This window comes from Mobula birostris, chromosome 17 (assembly GCF_030028105.1).
Source record: "Mobula birostris isolate sMobBir1 chromosome 17, sMobBir1.hap1, whole genome shotgun sequence".
Taxonomy (NCBI): Eukaryota; Metazoa; Chordata; class Chondrichthyes; order Myliobatiformes; family Myliobatidae; genus Mobula; species Mobula birostris.
The window spans coordinates 33,550,203-33,574,244 of NC_092386.1; the positions used below are offsets into that span (position 1 = coordinate 33,550,203).

Here is a 24,042-nt window from a genome sequence, read left to right on the forward strand (position 1 = left end):
AGATACAATATTTCCTCCGGTGTGATATCACAAAACACAGGACAGACCAAGACTGAAAAAACTGACAAAACCACATAACTATAACATATAGTTACATCAGTGCAACAATACCATAACTTGATGAAGAAGTCCATGAGCACAATAAAGTTAAAGTTAAGAAGTTTGGGTGGATAATGACGGTTGACTGAAAAAATTAAAATTATCCCAGGAAAATATTATTTCTACTATTAAATGTTTACATTATTCTGGAGTGACGTGTATTAAAGCAGTGATGCATAAAATTAGACAGGTTTTTTATATTTTTATTTACCTGTTTAAAAGACAGCGTTGTATTAATAAAAACACTTCTGGTTGCATCTGTCAATGACAGTTTATGAGAACGGAAGGGATTTTTTGTTTCAATTACATTGAACCTATTGACAAAGCCAGCGAGATGTGCTCAATGTAGGTGTCACTGGGGACGCCAGATTACTGAGTCACCCTGCTGGTGCATAAATCTGGTTTTTGAACTCTGTCCAGTGCATTTACTTGGAATCTCAACCACTGTAGGAAGCAAAATACAGACATGCAAATGTAGACTTTTTAATATGAATCAGGAAGAATGATATTTGGGCCTGAAACAAATATATATTGGCTTGGATACCTTGGTTCAAAGACTACAGCCCCAGTGCAAATGCTGGTACAATGACTTCAGACTCAAAGGAGGGGGCAGGGAGCCAGGACTTCAGTTCTTTCTCTGGCAGGTGCGGTGAAGCTCACTAAAAGTAAAGAGACAAATGAGAGCATATGATGAGTTACAGGCTAGTTTATGAATCATATTCTCTATAGAGAGGGTGGTCAGAATCTGGATCTGTTTGGCACAAACTATTGTTGAAATTATTTATGAATTAAAGAAAATGGCTGCTTGTAAAATAAAATATTATTAATGAATAAGGAGTGTGAGCAACTAAGAACAGAGATTAGACTGGAGACTTATATGGAGGAAAGAACTGATCTCCACTGCTGAATGGAATTGTAATTTCCTTTAAACTACAGCATCCTTTGGTTCAATAATCTTCCATATTATTGCTGTAAACTTCCACATATATTGTGACACGAAATATGTTAGATGACCAATAAGAATCTGCTATCTATCCAGAATGAACATTGTTGAACATGATTTATCTTCATTTACTGTATATGTGAGACATTAAATAAACAAAAATATGGTTATATCATTCTGGTACTTTGTGGTATATTATTTAAAAATTGTTAATGTTATATTTGAAAAAAATTGTAATGAGCAAATATAGTCTAGTCTAAGCGAATGGCATCTTATTTTCTGGGTCATGGAAACTAAAATTTACTGATTCATGTACTTCACAAATGATGTTTTATTGCTTTATTTTCTTATTATCATAAAGTGACCTATGCCTTTCTCTCAAATCATTATTGTCTCTATTCATAGTCAAACAGGGAAAGGATCTACGCCTGTATGATGTATAAGATAACTTTGTAATGAAGTAATTATGTTTTACACCACAGGTTGAATTTCATTGGCTAGACAAATATCACATTTTCAAATTAAAACCGAAAGCTTCAGACGTTCCTTTTTGCGAATGTTTTGTTTTCGGAAACAAGAAAGGGCCAGCGTTAAAACCATTCTGGATGTGATTTTTCCGGACATCAGTAAGGTTATTGTGAAAGCTTTGTTGCTCCCCATCCCCCACTCCGCCGTCCTTTGTAGTAAAAACTCAGTGGAAGGAAATGATCGCTGTTTACTGCCGTGAGCTCAAAATAAAACACGACCAACACGTCCAAACAGAAACATTGTTATCAACCACACACATAGGGCAAGAAAACCTATTACGAAACAGAGACTATGACCACTGCAGAATGTGCTGATGCCACCATGTGAGTGAGGCATTAAGTTTGCACAGTTCGGCTAATCGCTAGCTGCCGTTTGGTTGCAGACATTGAGGGCGATCGTATGTTTGTGTATGTCCACACTCGCCGTATCCTGGCCACCAATCTCTTTTGAAATGTAAAAGGCACACGAAGGGCAAGGGCAAATAGCGAAGAGGGAAACACAAGCACACACACAAACACACACACACACACACACACAATGTTGTCAGAGAAAAAACACCATATGACATGGGTTCACTTTGCACAAAAGCACGCACATTACACACCACAGATAGCTTACATTCTGCAGAGACGCAGACAACCCACCATCCATCGGAGAGGCATTTAACTCATTACTCAGGTGATTGAAAACGTTCATACTTGATTCTCGGCATACTGAATTTATAGATGTAAATCAGGTTATCCTTTGCGCTCTGATAGAATAGGCACCCAAACAGGATACCAAAAAGGTGTCGCCACGATGGGATTGATCCCACTAGCAGTGAAAGCAGGGAGGGACCCTGAGAGAAACACGAGCAAAAAGATTTACATACATCAATAAACACATAGACATTTACAAAGACATGCACCAAATATAAATGCAAATACATCTTAGTCGAATCCACTAACACGCATGAAAGTCATCAGCCAGCTAGAGGAACAGAAACGTACACCACTAAAACGATACAGCACGGAAACCCGTACAAAAGTAAAAAAATGCATATACATATCAGGCACAAATATGATAAATGATGCATGCACAAAATAAATACCACAGCTCATACATCATTCAGAGACATAACAGGCACACATTTTCTATATGTATACACAAGGGAAGAAGTAACCTCCACAAATGTAAGCAGGCGTATTCACCATCCATACATGGCCACACTTAATAAACATTGGCCCAAAGAAAGAAATATTGATAGAAATGAATAATCTGAAAGTAGTTCAGGCAACTATATTTTAAAGGATCGCGTAAATTGTTTCTAACGCTATAAGCACTGCTGAATGGCACACCGACTTGACCCACGAGATAATGTTTAACCTCTTTTTAAAATTCAATATCTTTTCTCAACAAAAACTATCTGAAGGAAAACATTTTAAAGAGACGCTTCCTATGGACTCTTGTTTCAAGCACTCTTCATTCTATGCTCTCCATATTTATTGCTTATTTATTTATTATTATTTATTTTTTCTCTTTTTGTATTTGCACAGTTTGTTGTTTTTTCTCATTAGTTGCCCGTCCTTTTGGGGTGCCGTCTTTCATTAATTGATTCTATTGTGTTTCTTGTATTCACTGTGATTGTAAGAAAATGCACCTCAGGGTTGTATATGTTGACATATACATATACTTCGAAAATCAAATCTACTTTGAACTTTGACTTTGCTGTTCGGATGCACACAGTTCCCTCTCTTTACAACTACTGCGCATTTAAATTAGGAACACTAAAGTGCTAACAGTTGTAATTTAGGGTCAACAAAAAATACCATAGAGGGAAATAATCCCATTCCAAAGTAAAATGTATGCTTCCAGCCATTGTGGATTCAAACTAGTTCCAATGAGTAGTCATTTCATAATGTGTTCACTGATTCATGAGAAATAGTGATTCGTAATTGTGACGTTCAACATTTAAAACTAAAATAATCAGAAAAATTGGGTAACACACATCAAAGTTGCTGCCTGGCCTGCTGCGTTCACCAGCAACTTTGATGTGTGTTGCTTGAATTCCCAGCATCTGCAGAATTCCTGTTGTTTGTGCAGAAAAATTGGGTGATGCATTGTTTTCATTGTGACATTAGAGCAGAGGGCAGTCAATCAAATCCTTATCAGTAATCATAAACACAAGATATTCTGCAGATGCTTGAAATCCAAAGTTACACACACAAAATACCGGAGGAATTCAGCGGGTCGGGCAGCATCTATTGGAGAGGAATAAACAGCCGACGTTTCCAGCCAAGACCCTTCATCAGGATCATCTGTAATCTGGATTTTCTGGATGAATAAGGGAAATAATCAAAAACGATTTGGGGAAAGTCAGTTTGCTGTTACTTTAAGAAGGTGTGATTACACACGATCTTGATGGAGGATGCATTTATTATGAATTTAAATACCATGACCTAAATCTTCTGGATGAATAGAGAAACAAATTTAAATGTGTGCTGCTTTGTACTAAAGTGTTTTGGGTTTAATCATTGTAACCCTTTGTTTTATGCAGTGGTTGGCGGACTAAATACTTGGAACTGGTTCAGCTGGGTGCCTGGTTCAAACTCTGTTGGCTGCCGCAGGCTGTGACGAGAGAAGGGTGAAAGTAGCTGTTTTTTCTGGCTGTGTTGGCTAAACGCTCTACTGCTGGGAGTTGAACGCTCCAGTGCTGGCTCTGCTGGAAGCTCCTTTCACACACACAGACTAACTTGACTCTTGTGCTGCAAGCTCAGCTCTCTCTCTCGCACACACAGATGCGAAAATGCACAGCCAATGGCTGGGCTGAGTTTCATAAAAGCTGCGCTCTGAGTGGCTGCAGGGCGAATGGCTGTGAAACAAAGGAGCGGAGCCGGGTCTGGAGCAGAGAGAGAGAGAGAGAAATGCACAGCAAACACAAATACACATACACTGTGAGGACAAGTCAGTACAACCCAGCCAAACACTGAGGACAAGCCAGTGCACCCAGTTAAACACATAGGCATACTGAGGGCTAGCCAAAGCACCCAACAAAACACACCGATAGTCACACAGGCACGAGGAAGAACAAGCCAAGCAAAATACACCGCCACAGAAGGACACAAGCAGTCACACCAGTGCAAGATCCGATTTAAAAACAAAACAAAAAAAATATGCATTTCATTTCACACGAAGACCAGGGCAAAATCGAACCAGTACTGATCGTAAGTATATTATACAATAATATTTGATAAAGTTTTATCAATCACACCAGAGATCGCATTTTAGCAAGAGAATTCTCTTTTCATTTTACTCACCCTCCAGAGTTTTTATTTTTGGATAAGATGGAGCTATGATGGAATAGAAATTAGTTTTGATTCACTTTGCTGATTTAAAAGTTATATCCAGTGCTATTTCCCTATTTATTTTACGATCACGATTTAAATAAACGATTAAATACAAAATTCTTCGATTTTCGTTTTTGGTTCCTCGGGAAATTAATCGTGCTAACTTGAGCTTGTAAATAGCGACAAGTTTTGCTGAAGTTGACTTTAATAAGCAGTTACGACTGTCGATCATGAATGCTTCCCCCTCCCGTTTTATTGCTGATATGAAAGGGGAACGCAGCGCTTTCTAAAGATCTGTGCTTATTCTGACCAAGTCGATAACAGCCCCCTAAGAGATTTTTTTCGCCCCTATTCAAAACTGCAGACCCCCCCTCTTTTTTTCTCTAAGGCAAGATCAGTTTTCTGATACGCTTGTCACCGATTTTTGTTCTCACGTCAAGCTACAGGGAATCTTGGATTCACGTGATTGAAGCTCGAACTGTAACAAAATAGCTGCTTTTAGATGGTTGGTTGTTGCAACCACCCCCTTCAAATCCATCAACAATTCATTACAGCTTTTAGCTCTAAACGCCAGCTAATTAAACTGTGTAGCTCCTAATCCGAGTACAAGATGACAGAAAATGGTAAGCAGACAATCGTCAACATTTGCAGCAAACCGGTCCTAGTTGTATTAGATATTTTTCCCCATTCCTCCTCCACTCCCTCTCCCTTCCCCCATCCCTCAGGTCCTTGCTTTGTTGTATTTGAAACTGTCGATTATGAAATTACCACTTGATTGACTGGCGTCGTTTCCCTCGCTTAATTTGTGTGTTTGACACTGTTTTGAGAGACGATGGTGCCACGTCCGGACAGAATGTGTAATCCAGTCCAGGTTTCTGCTATTTTTTTTCCCTTCACTAATTTATCCCAGGGTTAGCATATTCTCTCTTGTTTCAACCGGACGCCTGTAGATTTTTTTTCCTCCCCCCCCTTCTCTTTATGGCATAATTATTTACTGATCACGAAAGTGTGCGGTTAAAATGGAATCTGAAGTTTAAAAACTTTTTAATGTTTTTTTTGGATCCGTGCACAATTCTTGCAATTAAATTTATATTCCCATACAGTTTTTATGCTGTTAGTCGCGACGCGTGTGTGGACTTTTAAGATATATTTCGTTTGCTGGGAAAAGGGGAAGAATCCGTTCTGTGTGCCAGGAGAAAGAGGAGGAGGGGAAAGAAGTGAAACATTTATTTGGCGAGGAGGTTTAAAACGTTTCTTCTATTTCGTGTTACTCATATATGTGCATAAGTTGTACAGGATGTATGATGTATGGCGAAATGTTGCAGATTTGCGTGTGGAGGGGTGGGGGCAGCTAATACGGGGAAGAGATGTTTAAATGAATGATTTAAAGGTAAGAGTTGCAGCTACCCATGATGCATGCTCTTCAGACTTTGAATGGCTACACTGATCTTTGTCAAATAACCTCATTTGCGGTCACTGGGGCCACCTTGGTGCAGGGCTGATGGAGCGCGAACGAGTGGTGATACATTTCAGCAATTTTTAAACGCGTCTCTTTTGCACTATGATAACTTCCTCATATGTTAGTTTTTCGCAAGGAAGATTTCAGCTCCGAGTTTTGCTATTGCTGTCGACTACCATTTGGGTCGGTATGAAATTACAAAGGTCAACAGGGGAAATGCGACTCGAAAGATCTACATTTTTTTAGAAAAGCATGTAATTGGATTTTTTAATTAAAATATTGGAAAGTTCAAACCAGACCTACATGCAGAAGGATTTTTTAATAGAAGAAAAATGTTGGTCGTACCCAACAACCGATTTATTAGTCTTATCTTTTTACAGGAAGTAATTTATTCGTGTGTGTGGATCGTGTGACTCGAAAGTAAGGGGAATATAGATATAAATATATAAAATAAACATTTGAAAGGGGTGAAACACGTGGCGGAGAAGCGAATGTCCTCCCAGATCCAAAGCAGTGAAGTTCATCCAATTTTTATCCAAGAGATCTCATCTTCAGGATGTCAGTGAACAGTTCCATTGCTACTGGTAAATGTGTTGATTCAAACGCGGTTGATACTTACGACAGTGGCGATGACTGGGAAATTGGAGTGGGAAATCTGATCATCGATTTGGAGGCCGATTTGGAGAAAGACAGGCAGAAATTGGAAATGAATAATTCGAGCAGCAATAACAACACCATTGCAACCAACACCACCAAGGACTGCGGGGGTTTGGCTCCAAGTGGTGCTAGTGCAGCGGCAGCCCTTTCCGATAGCCTCAAATTCACCTCCTCTTCCGTCCAGCCTCCCCAAGGAAATTCCCACAAGGAGACTGGCAAATCCAAAGTGAAAAGAAGCAAAACTTCCAAGGATGCTAATAAATCTCTCTCCTCTGCCTCACTGTATGGGATTCCTGAAATTAGCAGTGCTGGCAAGAGGCAGGAAGTTCAAGGGCGCCCTGGAGAGGCTTCTGGCATGAATTCAGCCCTAGGTCAAACAGTTAGCAGCAGCAACAACAGTGGTTGCAATAATATTAATAATAACAATAACTGCAACAACACAATTGGCAATTGCACTAAAAACAAAGAAGAGAAACCGGGCAAGGGCTCGGGCAGGGGAGGCTCTAAACGGGATAAAGAGGGTGGCAGATCTCGCAAGGATAACACTAAACACGATGTGGGGGTGCACTCGGTACCGGGCCAGCCCCCCATGTCGGTAGCGGGTTCAGCCGCCGCGCACCTCTTTAATTTCGGCCCCAAGGGCGGCAGCAGCTCCCTGCAGTGCGGCGGAGGCGCCGGAGAGCCCTCGCCCCGGGTACAGGACATCAAAACTACTCTGGAGCCGGGGAGCCTCAGCAGCCCTATCGTGGCCAAGAAAGAGGATGCAGAAAATGACGGAGACGCTGCCCGACCCATCAAGAAACTGAAAACCGAAAAGGTAACTCATATTTACTTTCCCCTGTCTTGTTTGTTGGTGAATTCTTTGCATTTAAAAACAAAATTTTTGTGGATGTAAATGATGTATGGTGATGAATAATGCAAGAGGAATGATAATGCTTGCCTTTTACATATCTGCTATAATTTGAACGCACCTCAGTAATAAACTGCGGATGACGACGGTATGAAAAGGGTTTGTGGCTATATTTCTTAATTGTTGACAACTGTCTTAACACGAATTATGACCATTACTTTGCGTCGGTTTATCCAACATTGCTTCAGAGCTCTCCAAATAAGTGAGAAACCATATTTTCGCTCGTTTTTGTGAAATAGCAGGCTGGTGTTACGATCATAACACACAAACAATGGAGTAAGATCCGCAGCTGGAGAGAAATGAGGTTATTGTGATCACTGCTGTTTGCCTAAAGGGTGGGGGAGGTGCTTTGTAATCAAATAGCACACTAAACGCCTTCATAAAGGCTGCACCAGGCTTGCCTTTTATGAATGCAGGGTTGGCCGAATGGTGCCTGATATTTTATTAACATCAGTGCGGGCACGGTGATCTCTGTTTTGTAGATTCAGTGTGAAAGGGAAGTTTGCCCTTGCCTTGCATTGTTGGTGTGTAACCAGGCTTCTGGTATGTTGATAATTATCCAAAGACTGTGGAGTTTCTCAGGAGGCTCGGATCTATTGTTTGTTGGATAATTATGAGGTCAGAGGAATTATGCCATTTTAAGAAGCTGACTGATTATTGTTGATGCCGGTTTGTGAAACAATGTCTGTGCCATTCCTGAAACAAAATCCTAACAATTCCTTATTTCTGATAAGATATACAAAATGTTTAAACCACTGTTCAGAACTGCTTTTTGGTGTGGCGCCTAGCGAAGGTTTTCTGCTCTACTTAAGTTTTGGTTTAAAAAAAATTGAATAATTTAGTCCTTTCAGAGTAATTACTTCCTTTTAATATAGTTTGCTGAGCACCTTGTGATCTACTTTTCAACGTTTCCCTTCCCATTCAACTCAATAAATTGATTCCCTGTGATGGAAGTGGTCAGTTGAGCTGGAGAGGATTTTGTCTCAGTGCATAATAGAGTAAAGTGAATTCCCAGCTTGTTGAGGTGGTGACCTTTGCATTTCTGCTGATGCTATTGTTGGGAAACTTTAGACAGCAACAAGACTGGCTGGTGTGGAAGACAGTATTTTATCTGATTAATTTTATTGCCGGGGAAACAGTTCAAGGAGACATTGAGATGTTAATAAAGATTTAAACAGCAAGGTGCAGAGGCTAATGTTGATAGTCTATTAGTCACGAGAAGGGTATCTAAACAGATTTAGAATTAAAAAGAGGATCGGCAAACTGTTTGACATGTTTGACAATTCTCCAATCAAATTGCTTTACCTTGGTTTCCAACAGTAAGCAAATTGGGAACAGTTTTAATCTCCTTTAAATATCAAGATAATTTGTTCTAATCTGTCCTACACAATAGCTGTGGTTAAGGTTTCAGGACCATTTGATTGGATTCACAGGCTGTATGCAATGCAAAAAGACATTGCTACCTGCACCTCTAAGCTTATTTTTAATCTTTCAGCCAAATGTTCAGATTCAACTGTTTTGTTTAGCAGGCAGCCTGTACACTTTCAAATCTTAGAAGCAGGTGTCATGGCAACAGAGATTAGACTGGTGTGGTTTCACTACTCCAATTTCTTCCTTATTTATACCTCAAATAGTCTCTTGGGGAAACTATTTCAATGTGCCTATTTCTCAAAAACAATCGAGAATATGTGTGTATATGTGCTTGTACAAAAGCTGAGTCTGCTGATAATCAGTGAGTCATAGAGAAAAATGTCCAGTATGGTACTGCTGCTTGCTTGTCTTGATTCTTCCCAGATATAATTGACAAGCAGACTCTATTCATTCTAGCACAGCCTGTTTTCCTGTTGACTGCTCCAGAGATCATTCAGACTTAAACCTTCAACATACACAGCATATGGCTTGAAGGAAATGAATTGATATCTGATATGGAACCCATGATATTAATGTATACACTAGTGTCTTGCACTTGTTATTTATTTGAAAGGTGAAGGCACTTTCTGTTAAACAGGCTGTGAAATATTTATATAGTTGTCTGGTTTAAATGAGGTTGAAGACAAATGTGTCCAGCTGTACTTGTTTGAGTAGCAGGATGCTAAAGGTGTAAGTTAAATCCTCAAGAGTCATAGTCATTGTTTAATCTCTGCAGTGTGTTTGCAGTTTTAGTCTTGATGTGGGCATTCTATTCGTTTGGTGCAGTTAATCATGTAAAAATTTGGTAAATTAGATCCTATTAAAACCAATTATTTTTCCGACTCTGTTTTTTTCCCTGTCTTTTAAACAGAGAACCGCAAGTATGTTGTAAAATTTGCCACTCCCTGCATGTATGGTTCGGGTAAAATGCAGACTATAATTTGAGTTGTTTGTGTTATTTCTACGTGGCCCATTTTTTGTGGTTTATCTGTTACTAACATGTCTGACTTATGGAGACTTGGCAAGACAAATAACCACTCCTAGGAGTTTGCAAAAGCCTTCCAATGTAGGATTACCTAACAAAGGCTTGTTAGCACCCAATCCATCACTAATATCAAATAAGATTTTATGATTTATTTTGTCCAATAAATGAATCAGAACTGAGTTGAGGTACTAATGATATAACCAATTGGATTCAATGGTTTATCTTGTAAATTGCTATTAATTGATTTAACTGGTATGTTGCAGGACTAGAAAGTATAGTACACACTGGCAACCCTATTCATTGCTTGTTATGTTTCTTGCTGGGCTACTGCAAAGAACATGCTGCTGATGTAGGACTGAGAGCCCTCATCAGACCTGTTAATATCCCAGGGAAGAATTTGTCACCTTTTGAAAATGATGCAGTGATAAATTTCACAGCTGAGAATTGGGTCCACAAACCATTTGATGGATCATTAATGCTAGCAACTATTTTCAGTCGCAACAGGCCAATAAATAGAAAGGAATTGCACCGAAAATGAGTAGCAGGCAGAGCCACATTTTCTGCTGGGTCTTTTGTGCTTGTTTTTGGTCATGCTGGCGATTTGAATGGAAACATCCACATACCTTCCTGTTCTTTGTACTTGCTTGTCTGTTACAGTCTATGGTAAAAGACTGTAAGTGGTAAGCAGTCATTAAAGAAGAAAACAAAGGGCAGATTTGTATGAGTGTGAGCAGTTTAAAAAGCTGACTCAAACTCTGCAAGATGAGTTTTGGCTGGTGAATGGTACCACAAACTAGCACGAGTCCCAGTAGAACAAAAAACTCTTCAGTCTACTTAATGCTTTGTAACTTTGAATAGTGTGACCAGAGCCCTTTCAAAGTCAACGAATGAGCTGCTGCCCTTTGACTGCTGAGAACTTTCTGGACGAACTTGTAGTGACCTCCCAGGAACTGTGAGACTAGAATTTCTATTGATTTTTTTAACCAATAACGAGTTGAATTACTAATCTCATTTGTAAGGCCATATAGTTCTAAAGGCCACTAAAATTCTTTCTTGAATTATATTAATGTGTGTACCTTGAAAAAGACTCAAGACAACAATATAATCAATTACTTATGTTTTCATAAAGCAATTTTACTTGTTTAGTATTTGTGTCTTAATGTTTATTTACAAAAATTTTAATGAAGTCATTTTTGGGATCTGGGCATTGCTAGCAAGGCCAGCACTTACTGGATGTCTCTGATTGCCCCTGAGCCACTTTCTTGACGGTCTCAGGCCCTTTTGGTGAAGATAGTCCACAGTCCTGTTCAGATAGGAGTTCCAGATTTTCATTGTGACAGTAATGAAGGACTGGTGATCTATTTCCAAGAAAGGATAGTGTATGACTTGGTGGAGAGCTGTTCTTCTTTACTATCCTTGTCTTTCTTGGTAATAGAGTTCACAGGCAATGAGGTGCTGTCTTGGCATTTAACAGTCGATGTTACCACACTACAGCCACTGTGCACTGGTGGCAGAGGGCTAGATGGTGTTTCAATTAAGTGAGTGCTCTGAACTGGGTGGTGCCGAGGTTCTAGAGGGTGACTGATGCTGGAGAGAAAATTTAGCAGACTCCTGATTTGTGCCATGTAAATAGAGGAAAGGTCTGGATTGTTGGGAGGGGAGTTACTTTTGCAGGATACCCAGCCTCTTACCTGATCTTATAGTCGTGGCCTGCCCTCTTTGAGTTTCTGGTCAACAACAAGCCATAGGAATATCTATATTAAAAAGTGCTCTTGGCTCTGGACTCCTTTGGGATGTCCTGAAGTAGTTAAGTAATACAAATGCAAGTTAATCAAAATTGTGACTCCAAGAGTTCCAAACAGAATGTAGGAGAAAGCAAATCATATTGGTAGTAACACACACAAATCATATTGATAACCTGCAGGACAAGATGAAAACATACTTTTTAAACATAATTGACTTTATGAACATTGGAATGCAAATACTGTGAATGTGGGACCATTGGGCTTGGTAAAGGATTTCCTTGTATAAAGTTAACATGTTAAAGGGAGAACCAATATGATAGCTAGTGAGCATTTGGCACATTGTATGTGAGTGTGTGTATTTACATTCCAAAGTGCACAACAGAGATTAGGAGATGCAGAAACAGTTAGGCTTCTTGTGGAGATTTGTTAATGGAATATTGTGCTGCACATATCTTTTACCCAGGGATAAACCATCATTTACATGGACAAAATCTTAAATTCATTCAACTTAGTTGATGAATTATTCTTAGATTTGTTAAAACATCCAAGCTGGAGAAAGCCATTTGGTTCCGCGGTTGTCCTTTTCCACGACAGTACCTTAACTTGATTTAGTTGTGCACCTTTTATTTTGCATCTCTTCAGACCATCACCAACCCAAGAAAATATCTATTTGTGAAAAATGTTGTACTTATCAAAAGTAATTATAAAATTAAACTGAAAAGCAACCAGACTGGAGATGCTTTGTAGGATTGGCGGATGAATGTTTTTTGCTTGCCCCCTTCATCAGAATGCTGACTAGCCTGTTTTCTCCAGCAGTGCTGACTGACCTGCTGAGTATCCCCTGCATATATCTTCCTGTTTAAAATTAAATTCTATTGACTGGTAAAGTGTTTAAGGCCAGTGCTTTATGTGGTTACCTTAATCATCTACAGTAATCATACAGTAAGTCAGGCAAAAATCTTGCTTCTGGTCGGAGTGTGTATAAATAGCACTTCAGCATCTCCACATCCCCTTTCCCTCAATGAAATTAGTTTTTTTTTGGCTGTAGACCCTGAGCAATGGATAGCAATCACAGCTCTTTGTTCGAGGTCTTTTTATTGAGGCTAATGACTGGTCTTGTGCCGCTTAGAGATAAATGACATTATCTCTGAGTGGTCTGACAGGAAACAGACATGTTAATAGTGAAGCTGCAGGGAGGATCTTCCCTGTTCCTTGCAAAAGAAAAGCCAGGACCTCTAGTTGTGATCATTAAGACATAATGCATTCCTGCTTTTCCCATGTGGGTCAAGATAATTAGAAGCATAATGGTGTGTTTTCATATGGATGTCAAACCACAGCAATGACATTCTTAATTCCAATTTATTGTGGATCGTTTTTGGAATGGTTAGTAAACCACTTTTTTTTCCTGTAGGATGGATCAGTTTGAAAAGGATATTGCAGGTCAGTTAGTCACCTCACACTTCTGTTTTTATCAAACTGCACAAATAATTCTGTTAAAGAGCCTTCGTTGACACCCACTCTCAGTACAATAACTATAGTTACACCCAGAGGAATTATTTGATCTGTAAAGTTTGGAATTTCCTGTGTTATTTTAAAGACGATTCTGTGTTTAATGATTTATTTTTCATGACTTACACTTACAGACTAATTTGTGTCCATTTTCATGCAGTGTGTATTTGCTGTCAGTACAAGCTGTAACTTAAATGTTGCAGAAGGAAGAAACTGCAGTTTTAGTTGAACACAGGATCTGAAATGAAGTGAGATAGGAAATCCATCTGTGTAATCAAACCTCGTAGCCATCTAAGCATAAAGCTCGTCCTTGAGTTTAGATAAACCCTGTCAAACACGAGTTTTCCAATCCCTCTAGAAAGCCGAAGGCTGAGACTGTCTTTCAGTACTGAGCTTAACTCCATAAGTAAAATAAAAGCTGTCAAGTTTTCAAGTATGGGAATGGTAATCTATTAAAATGCCAGAGCTAACTGTTCACTATCATTTAACTGTATTAAGTTAACATAATACATGATTTATAGTGTTTCAGTTTTTCTCAATGGACAAGTTCTGTTTCCCAAAAACATGATGGAATTGCTCGAGGTCTTCAGAAATGAATGCTGTGGTTGGCTTCGTTTTTAAATCAGCCTTTCTTCTACAGTGAGACTGTGTGGGGGATAAAAACACTAGAATGAAGAAAGCACTGTGCGTGTGCTTTTGACCAGCTGAAATGCATGAATTCTATTTTTAAAGAAACCTCAAATTAAGCATTGTGAAAAATGTGCCCAAAAAGCGTATTCGGTAGGTTAAATAGATGCTTGAACCAGTATTTTAATTCAGCAGCTTGGAACATTAACTGGGACGAGATCCTCAAATTGGATAACCTTTGTTAGTGAAGAACAGAAGATCAGGCCAAGCGATAATTTGCCACTAAAGGGTATTAAAGGAGAAGGACAGCAGTAATACCAAAGGCTGCTTTGTGCCTGTGATGGTTTTTAGTACAGTGTGTCTGTTGCTTTTTTTCCCCTTTAATCCAAACTAAATGGTCTTGGCAAGTTGAACAAAGCCTTTGCATTTAAATGAAGGGTTGTAAAACTATTCAGACATTAATGCATGGATTAAACGTGGATTGGCTGACAATAGGACTGTTTGTATCATTTTTGAGAGCTGAAAGCAGATTTGTGAGGGGAGGGGTGATGCATTTCTCCAGGGTCACATGTCAGGATTGCTGTTTCATTTGGATGTCAGAACTAGAATAAGGTTTATGTGAATTATATCTATTTTTTAACTGAATTATGTCCATTTGTTTTGATAAATTATGCTCTTTTTCTGGCACTGGTCAATTTTTATATGCTTATTTAGAATAGAAACCTTGTGCTCTGCCAAAAACCTATAATAAAAGTAATAAAACTCATAAGGAAGCTATGTTAAGTCACTAAAAACAAAAGTAGAGAATATATTTCACTCCGGCATTCATTTCACCACTGCGACTGCAAATAAAAATAATATCTTGACATTCTTAATTTGCTTTTTCTGTAAGAAATGGAGGGCTTAGTTGGTGGCCCCTTAGTAACCAGGCATGTGAATCTTTCTGCTTTGTCGTCTTCCTTCCATTTCCATGACTATTTAATGGTATCACGAGTGCACATGAATCCTTGCTACATATCGGGGTATGGTCAAGAACTCTGCTTAACTTCCTAAAAGCATGAAATCTAAATTAACTCTCTTCTACCATTGAATGGCTCGCTTTCCCCTCAATGATTTGTTCTTTGTAAAATAGCCTTTTCAAGCAATTAAACCCTTTTAAACGTAACAACATTAGGAGAGGCTGATTTGGAATAAAATATTGTTGTAACATACTGGATAGTGTCTTCCTTGTCTTCATTGTGGTATAAAGGGAGGTGTTTCTTCAAAGATAACAGGTTTGCCTCGTAAACATCTTGATAGCTGTAATTTTTCTAATTTGACTCCTCTAATTGAAGCAGATGGGCTTGCACTGGTTTAGCTTTATTAAAGGGTGTATTTCATTTTTTTTCAACCTTCTCCTGAAGCTTTCACATATGGTACACTTAGCACTGAATATTGACTAAGTGGATTTGCATTGACAGGTGAAGCATTTCATTAAATCCTTATGTAGGCCACTGCTTTCAGGGTAAAGGCAGGGAGTGTGTGAAGTGATGTACCTCTGATGTTGTAGTTAGACTCACCACATCACACTGTGTATTTTTAAGTGTGTTTGTTATTTCTTGTCACTGCCCCTCTACAATACCCAAACCCGACAGAGCATTTTATTTCAATCCACAGCCTTCCAGTAGCATTTCCCAGTTACTGCATCAGAACTCAGCCCTGCTGGAATTTGTTTTCTCATTCTTTCACCATATTTCTGAAGAGATCATCCGGCTCTTTGTCCACATTCTGCATCCTGCTGCTTGGCTAGTTGTCTGAATTTATATTTGTTGTCGAAATCCTAAACCAACCTTTCCCATGATGCTGTAGCAGATGCCAGACAGCGGAGTATAAAACAAACAGCTGTTTCCATTACACCGTTGCTATATTACCCTACACAATCTGTTTCCTCTGTTTAAGAACCTTCCTTGCTGACATTAGCATTCTTTCCTGCCTCTCTGTCTTTGTAACTTGGGGAATGTCAGTGTATTTCTAATCTTGATAGCAACCCTTCTTTGATTAATAGTCTTCATGCATTTATTTCAAATAAACAACTCCGGCCTCCCGTCTTGACTTCCAATGTAAATTCCTTCTTTGTCCTGCACCTCTAGCTTTGGGACAATCTTGCCTTTGTAATGTCAAAAGTCTTCTGAAAAGCCTGCTTGGTTTTTATCTTTGCACCCTTGATCTTTGCTTACTAGTCTTCTGTTTTAAAGTAATAGATTACTAATGGACAAAGAAAACTGTCCCACTGAACAATTGCATTCCAGACAGCAAAATCTTGAAGGAAATTCTAATAGTCTTTGTAACAATTGGAGGGAAAAATAATCAGAGAATTGTATATAACCTTGCTTTAAAAAAACTAGTTCTTGAAGGTGAGCTCATGTCACAATAGAAATAAATCCTATTTTCTGTTTCTGACTTATACGAAATAGTGTGCAGACACTTGACTAGGGAACTAGAGCAGCAGTATGCATGCAGTGGTCAAACATAAACGGAATTAAAACAGAAGCAGGTAACCCTGCAGGTCAGGCTCATCAGAGAGGTCCCTGACCCAAATTGTTGACCCTGCTTTGTCTTCCCACAGATGTGGCCTAATCTGCTGAGTATTTCCCGCATTTTCTGTTTTTGTTTTAGATTTCCAGCATCTGCAGTTTTTTTTTAAATTTTCAGAAGTGAAATTTAAAACGTTTTGTCTTAAACACAAGAGATTCTGCAGATGCTAGAAATCCAGAGCAACACACACAGGAGGAACTCAGCAGGTCGGGCAGCATCAGTGGAAATGAATAAACAGTCGATGTTTGGGGCTGAGACCCTTCATCAAGACCGGCTTTGTCAAATCTAGAGTTTGTCTTTTCTGTTTTAAAAATCAACCATTGTACCTTTGTAGCAGAGCACTGATTCCTTTCTAACGCAAATGCACTCCATCTTTTACCTGCAACATTTGTACTCCATTTCTAATTTTATGGAACTAAAACATCAAAGATGAGAATCCCAAATATTGCATCAACTCCTGCTAAAAGGTGAAAGCTCAGTTGGTGTGCAGTACAAAATATTGACCCTGGAAGTTCCTGTACTAATACAGCTTCAGAGATAAAAGCCAAGGACATCAATTTTGATAAAATTAAAGACTACGTTGTGCAATTGATGTTCCAAGGTTGTACGACGAAAGTCAGATTAGACACTGAATGCTCATCAGGAGGTAAATGACCGACATGTTCCTTTTTAATAAAAATATTCAAACAAAACATAGTTATTATTGGTCTGTAATGAGAGAAGTCATGTGTGATTAGTGTAGCATTTTTAATTCCAATCCCAGGGCATTTCAATTGCCTCTGGGCCTTTAACGCTGTCAGTTGCCTTCTTCCCAAAGCATCTTCTTTAATGTCACCGGTGTTGCTGTCTTTAAACTCCGCTTACATATACGAATAAGCTCCATTTACATATACGAATATGTAAACATCTAAGGTGCACCGCTGGGTGACAGGAGGTGTAGGTAAGGAATGGAGTGTTGACTTGGAAACTTTTATTTCTAAGTATAACATCTATATCCGTGTGAAATAAGAGTTTTGTACTGTGCTCTTGTAGTTTGCAGCATGCAAATTTGGATTGTTGATGCACCTCTAAACAACAGCGTTTTGGTTAGTTTGATGCTTCACAGTACCAGTGACATGGATTCAGTTCTGCCTCTGTCTGAAAGGAGTTTGTACTCCGTGACTGCGTGGGTTTCTCCCACATTCCAAGACATATGAGCTCGTAAGTTGTGGGCATGCTATGTTAGTACCAGGATCAGGATGACACTTGCGGGCTGCCCCCAGCACATATGTACTGGTTGTTGTGGTCGTTGATGCGAACGACACATTTTACTGTATGTTTCAACTTATATGTGACAAATAGAGCTAATGTCTTTAAAAGATCAAAGTCTGGACTCTTTGGAGTCATTAGATTCCCATTGATATCAAAGGGAAGATAAAAGGTCCTTTTGATATCACTTCCCTAAAATTGTACCTTGGAAATTAGTAGGTCTTAGGTCATCTGACTTGATACAAGTTGAATTGGCCAAACCTGCTTAGGACTCCAGCTTTAGTGTATTGTAGGGAAGCCCATGGACGTGTCCCATGGAATAGAGAACTAAGGATTTAACTTCTAAGACAATCCCACAAGGGTGAGGACGGCTTGACTCTACATGACTGTTCCATCCATGGGTTCTAAGTTGGCTTATTGGAATCGGTTTATTATTGTCTCAAGTACTGAGGAAGAGTGGAAAAACTTGTGTATTGTTCATGTAGATCAAGTCATTACACAGTATAAGGTAAAACAGTAACAGAATGAGGTCATTGCGTGAGTGGGCATTCTTTCTGCCATTTGCATGGGGCATCTGAAGTCATCCTGACTGTATCCCCATGAGCTGGTCACCTTGTTATACTTTTACAAAGAAGTTTTGAGAAGTGTTTCCTCTGTCCACCTATAATGTGTTGCTGTAGTAAGACCCTGGAATAGAATGTCTGCATGAGAGGACAGCAGAATTCCAAAGGGCTCAATTTTATGACTGTTAAGTGTAAGGCCATTCTTTACTGGCATGCTTCAGTGAATGAGTTAATGAAACCTGCAGCTGGCGCCCAAAACATGCACGTAACTTGCCATTGTCTGTACATTGTAGTTTGATGACTCAAGTTGGAGAGACTTTGGTCCTGCAGTCCACTTAAGTTGAGCAATTTCTTTTTCAACACAAAATGCTGGAGGAACTCAGCAGATCAGGCAACATCTATGGAAATGAATAAAACAGCATTTTGGACTGAGACCGTTTTTCAAGACTCAGTTTCTATTCGTCTTCTTGGGGATGGATTACAGTATTGTAGCAAGTTCGAGGATAATGTTGGGGATGACGTCGCAGCCTTGCTTGACACCAGTCTTCACGAAGGTGGAGTCGGTTGTGAACCCAGTAGTTAAGATCATAGTTTGCATGTTGCCATAGAGTAAACATGAAATGGCAACTTCTGCGGACAGCTAAATTTAAAAAGGAGTTCCCCTCAACGTAACGGAATCAAAGTCTTTTAAGAGGCTGTATATAGTGGTTATTATTGCTCCCTGTATTCTTCTTGATGTTGACATGTGGTAAAGTTGTGTTCACCGTGCCCTTAAATGAAAAGGTGTGATAGACTCCTGCTTATTAGTTACCTACGGGTTTTGAACATTTTTGCTGATAAGTCTATATATACTTAGAAAGCTGGGCGCCATGGATATCTGTACCTTTGTCTTGGCTCACTTGAGATAATATCACAAAGGAATGAAAGTCTTGGCTAAAAATCTTTGGAGAGCGATGCATTTAATAATCAACACAATTGTGGTCATTACGTGGATGCAGTTCTTATCGCATTGTTGTATGTAGCTGAAATTCAGTTATTACAGTTTTAACCACACTTAATATTGGTAGAGGCAGTGAGTTTGTTGTTTGGCTTAGAGCCAGCAGGAAGAAAAATGTATGACTGGTTTAAATGTCGAACAAATCATTTATTTATAGAGAGAAGGTGAAATTTGTTAGCCAAATGTTGGCTAGGGGTATCAGGCGAAAGAATTAGATGCTGTAGGCCAGAAATGAAATAGCATTTTCTTATTTCAGTTAAACTGCCTTGTCCTCCACCCCTCAGTGAAACAGAGGTAAAATGCATTCTTAATAGGGAAAGGCAACTCTGCTGAGCACAATAAATGCTTAAGGCAGGCAGAGGATGGGGGATGGGCAGTGGCAGACTGTCAGAAATTTGACAAGGCAAACTGCTTCCAGCTATTGGGCACCAGTTGTTGGTAGAGTAGTTTTACAACCACTGTGGGCAGCATGGTGGGGGAAGGGACAGAGAGAGAAAAGCATTTCACTAAATCAAAGCAAAATCCTTAAGATTTGAACTTTGTGTGAGTGGGAAAAAATTTGCCTAGTGTGCTGCAAGTCTGCCATTGTTTCTGCATCCTAATTAATTAGTGACCTGTGTTAATGGGTAGCGAGAATCTGAAGCGATTAATTTGCTGTTGCTTGGCATTTTGTGAAATGTTGGGCTGGTGCATTCTGAGGGACCATTTGCTTTGTCAGGTGGGCAGTTACTAAGATTGTTAATGACACGCAGAGGCTCGAGAAGTGAAAGGTAAATTCTGAAATCACATGGATGCTAGACTTCACTGCCATGTTAAGCAATTTGGCCTTACATCTCTGTTACCCTATTTTATTTACTGATTGGGGTGGAGTGGTATTTCAGTGGCAATGTGGAAGCTGAACTGCAACAATCTATTTCCCACTTGATGTTGCTCACACAAACTCCTGCTCTAAATTTTCTTACGCATAGTGTCACCTGTGCAATTTTGCATTTTCTAATTGGTTGCACTTGGCTTACATTGCCATAAATCAATGGCTTACTTACTATGTAAACATTAATTTGTGTTCTGAAATACTACTGAGCATTTGTGCAATTATCAAACTATTAGTACAGTGCTCTCACTTTAATGTTTTTATTCAAAAATCCCAAAGGCAAAGTCTCATTGTTACAACCTACTGTGCAATTGTTGATGCTCAAATGACTGGTATTTTAACCTTAGCTGTTATGGACAATTTGAATGCTGTGTCTGTAAACAATACTTCTTTCAACATGCCCTTCAACGCTGTGTAGAATGTTTTTTCTTGTGTTTGGGTTTCCAGGTGCTGTTATTCATTTTAAACACGATTGTTGCCAGTTCAAGAGAAATGACAACAAATTAAACTGTGCTGATGACACAGCTGTGAGACCAGATTCCACCATTACCAGGGTTCAGATCGACAATGGAGACCTGCATGTCATTCTTTGAGACCAAAGCTTATCCATCCATGCAAGCAGGAATTTCTGAGGCCAGAGACCTCAGAGATTGTTTCAGTGCCTAGATCTTACAATCATAAACAGGAGAAATTCAGCAGATGCTGGAAATCCAAAGCAACACACAAAATGCTGGAAGAACTCAGCAGGTTGGGCAGGATCTATGGAACTGAGTAAACAGACAACGTTTCAGGCTGAGGTCCTTCTTCAGGTCTGGAAAGGAAGGAGGAAAGACACCGGAATAAAAAGATGGGGAGGAGGGGAAGAAGGATAGCTGGAGGGTGATGGGTGAAGTCTGGTGGGTGGGAAAGGTAAAAGGATGGAAAGGAAGGAATCTGCTAGGAGAGAGAATGGACCATGGGATAAAGTGCAGGAGGGGCACCAGAGGGAGGTGATAGGCAGGTGACAAGAGGTAAGGGGCCAGAGTGGGAAATAGAAGGGGGTGGGGAGAGGGATTTTTTTCACTGGAAGGAGAAATCAATATTCATGCCATCAGGTTAGAGGCTACCCAGGCAGAATATAAGGTATTGCTCCTCCATCTTGATGGTGGCCTCATTGTGGCACAAGAGAAGGCCATGGAACATTCTGCAATGTTTGTGCTTGCCCACTGGATTTAGTGATGGCTATATAGCTGGGATCTTAATTTGTGTTGTGTTACTTCTACTCGTGTTAAATTCCGGAGTTCAGTTTCCGGCATCCTCCCCTGGTAATGCTTGGGTTTTCTTTGGGTGCACCGGTTTCCTCCAACAGTCCGAAGACGTACCAGTTAGTAGGTTAATTGGTCTTTGTAAATCGTCTTGTGATCAAGTTAGGATTAAAGTGGGGTGTCAGGGGTAGCTAGGACAGAAGGACCTATTCCATGCTGTATCTCTATATACATAAGATAAACAATGGAATCACATTTGGGCATTCCTTGGCTCTCTCATTCACTCTGCTTTTTGTACCCTACTATCGAAAATTGATTATGACATTTAAACTGGCACAAGCTGTTGTCAAAGTAGCTGGTATCAGCGGAATTAGTGACCTTATTCTGAAGAGTCAAAGAATTTCACAAAGAGGAAAGGGTTTCTTGTTCAGTTATTTTTTCCTCTTTTATTGTCGGTGGTTGTGAGTAACAGGATTAACGGGATATTACGCCATTGGATCAAGTTTTATGATTGACCCTACCTTTGACGCTGGTAGGATCCCTTGACTTGGGTTTGGGGGAAGAGGGCATTTGCTTCCACCAAGACGTGTACTGTTGGAGTGAAGACGTAAGAGAGACTGCTGGAAACCTGCATCAACACACAGAAAACTGGAGGAACTCGGTGAGTCTGGCACCATCTATGGAGGGAAGTGGACAGTCGATGTTTTGGCTGACAGGTCTCGACCCGAAACTCTGACTGTCCATTTCCCTCTATAGAAACTGCCTGACCTGTTGAATTCTTTCAGCATTCCGTGTGTTACTGCTTGAATTGAACTCCCACCTCCTTGAAGGAAACCTGCCCACCCTCAGCAGATATAGAAAACTGGCCACTCTGCCCTTGATTCATTAAGAACTCAACACCTGTCATTCTCTGGAGTTTTATCACATCCCCTGAGACCTTCTATAATTTTATTTTTAAATGCCTGCACCAAAACAGATATGTTGAAAAAAAGATTGATCTGCCACTTGGCAAAATCTGTCAATTGTAACTGTGCAAAATTTGCATTTGGGCATTTTACTTAGTAACATGTACGAGAGGCAGTGAAACAATGATAACAAGCATGAAACAATTAAATAGCTTAGATCTGCTTTAAAGATGTGTCCCATGAAATATTGGTAAAGCAGATCAATTGAAAATGTCTCTAGTTTCTTGTCACGAACATTTATCCACTCTGTCTGTTCCCTCCCCCCACTAAACCAAGTAACGCAGAATAAAGGCAAGTAACTTTATATGTTATTTTAGTGTGCACAGAAAAGGCCATAAAGGGATCAGGAAGAGAGGGTTTTGTGGCTTTATTGACCTTTGAAGCTGAAACAGGGTGGCAGAGTTTGCTTTAAATAAAATCCCACTAAAGAAATATGATTCATTTCTAAACAATCTTCCAGGAAATGTCCCAAATACTGTATTAACTCAACACAGATATTGAAAGTGGTATTATTAATCACAAAGTGGGCTGAATGAAATATTGGAAGACTTGCTGGCTGACTGCCAGGGACAAATAAAACCATTAGACACCACACTGCACCCTCAATAATGTAGATACTCAGTGTTTGGAGTATAGTATTAAAAAAATGAGAACAAATATCTGCAACGTTATCACAAGTTTAAATATCCCTGAGTTCAAAAGGCAGTAGTGTTATGAGAGACCTTGTAATCAGTGGTTATAATGCATTACCAAGGACAACAGAGCTTAGTTTTTTTTAAAGTTAATGAACTCTGGACCCCATGGTGTACTTTCTCCTGATGTGGGTGGCTGTGTTTCCTAGAAGTGTTATCTTTTCGAATACATGAAAAATGCTGGAAACACTCAGTAGGGCAGGGAGTATAGAGAGAGAGAAACAGAACTTGTGCATCAGGTTAATGACCGTTCCTCAGAACTGGGGAAAGTTAGAAATCAACCGTGTTTTCAGTTGTGGAAAGAAAGGGGGAGGGACAGGGAGAGAAGAAGAGTGACAGGAAAAGGAGAGGATAGTGAGAACTGAAACATCGGTGGTTTCTAGAGGAATTGCATATAGCAATTAAAGATATCCCTTTGGCTCAGAGGCTTCAGTTCTCATTCCAGGCCAACACTGACCTTCTTTAATTTGGGCGGGTACTTTACCATAGTTTCTTTCAATGTCCATAAAGAGAGGGGAAATCACTTGAGGCTTCCATGCTGAATGAGACTTCCCCTCTTTCTCCCCCAAGCCCCACACAAGACACCACAAGGATTAGGTTCAATTGTGAAGCCTTCCTATTCCAATAGCTGCTTTAATGTATGAGCACTTGAGAAGCACGGTCTGTAACCCTTGTAACCCTGCAGGAATC

General features: G+C 39.6%; 1 protein-coding gene across 8 annotated transcripts in view; it reads left to right on the plus strand.

Annotated features, from left to right (window-relative positions):
* The first annotated feature begins 4,476 nt into the window (after positions 1-4,476).
* The window catches only part of znf608 (zinc finger protein 608), an 82,436-nt gene continuing 62,870 nt past the window's right edge, over positions 4,477-24,042 (plus strand). For 3 of the 8 annotated variants that reach the window (XM_072281479.1, XM_072281484.1, XM_072281485.1), the window contains exon 1: positions 6,361-7,829. In XM_072281479.1, coding sequence (XP_072137580.1) covers positions 6,912-7,829 — 918 coding nt within the window. In that variant the 5' untranslated portion in view covers positions 6,361-6,911. Of the gene's footprint in view, positions 4,774-5,392; positions 5,520-6,360; positions 7,830-24,042 lie in introns of those variants that run through there. The other 5 variants (XM_072281480.1, XM_072281482.1, XM_072281483.1 and 2 more) reach the window with 5 other exon arrangements.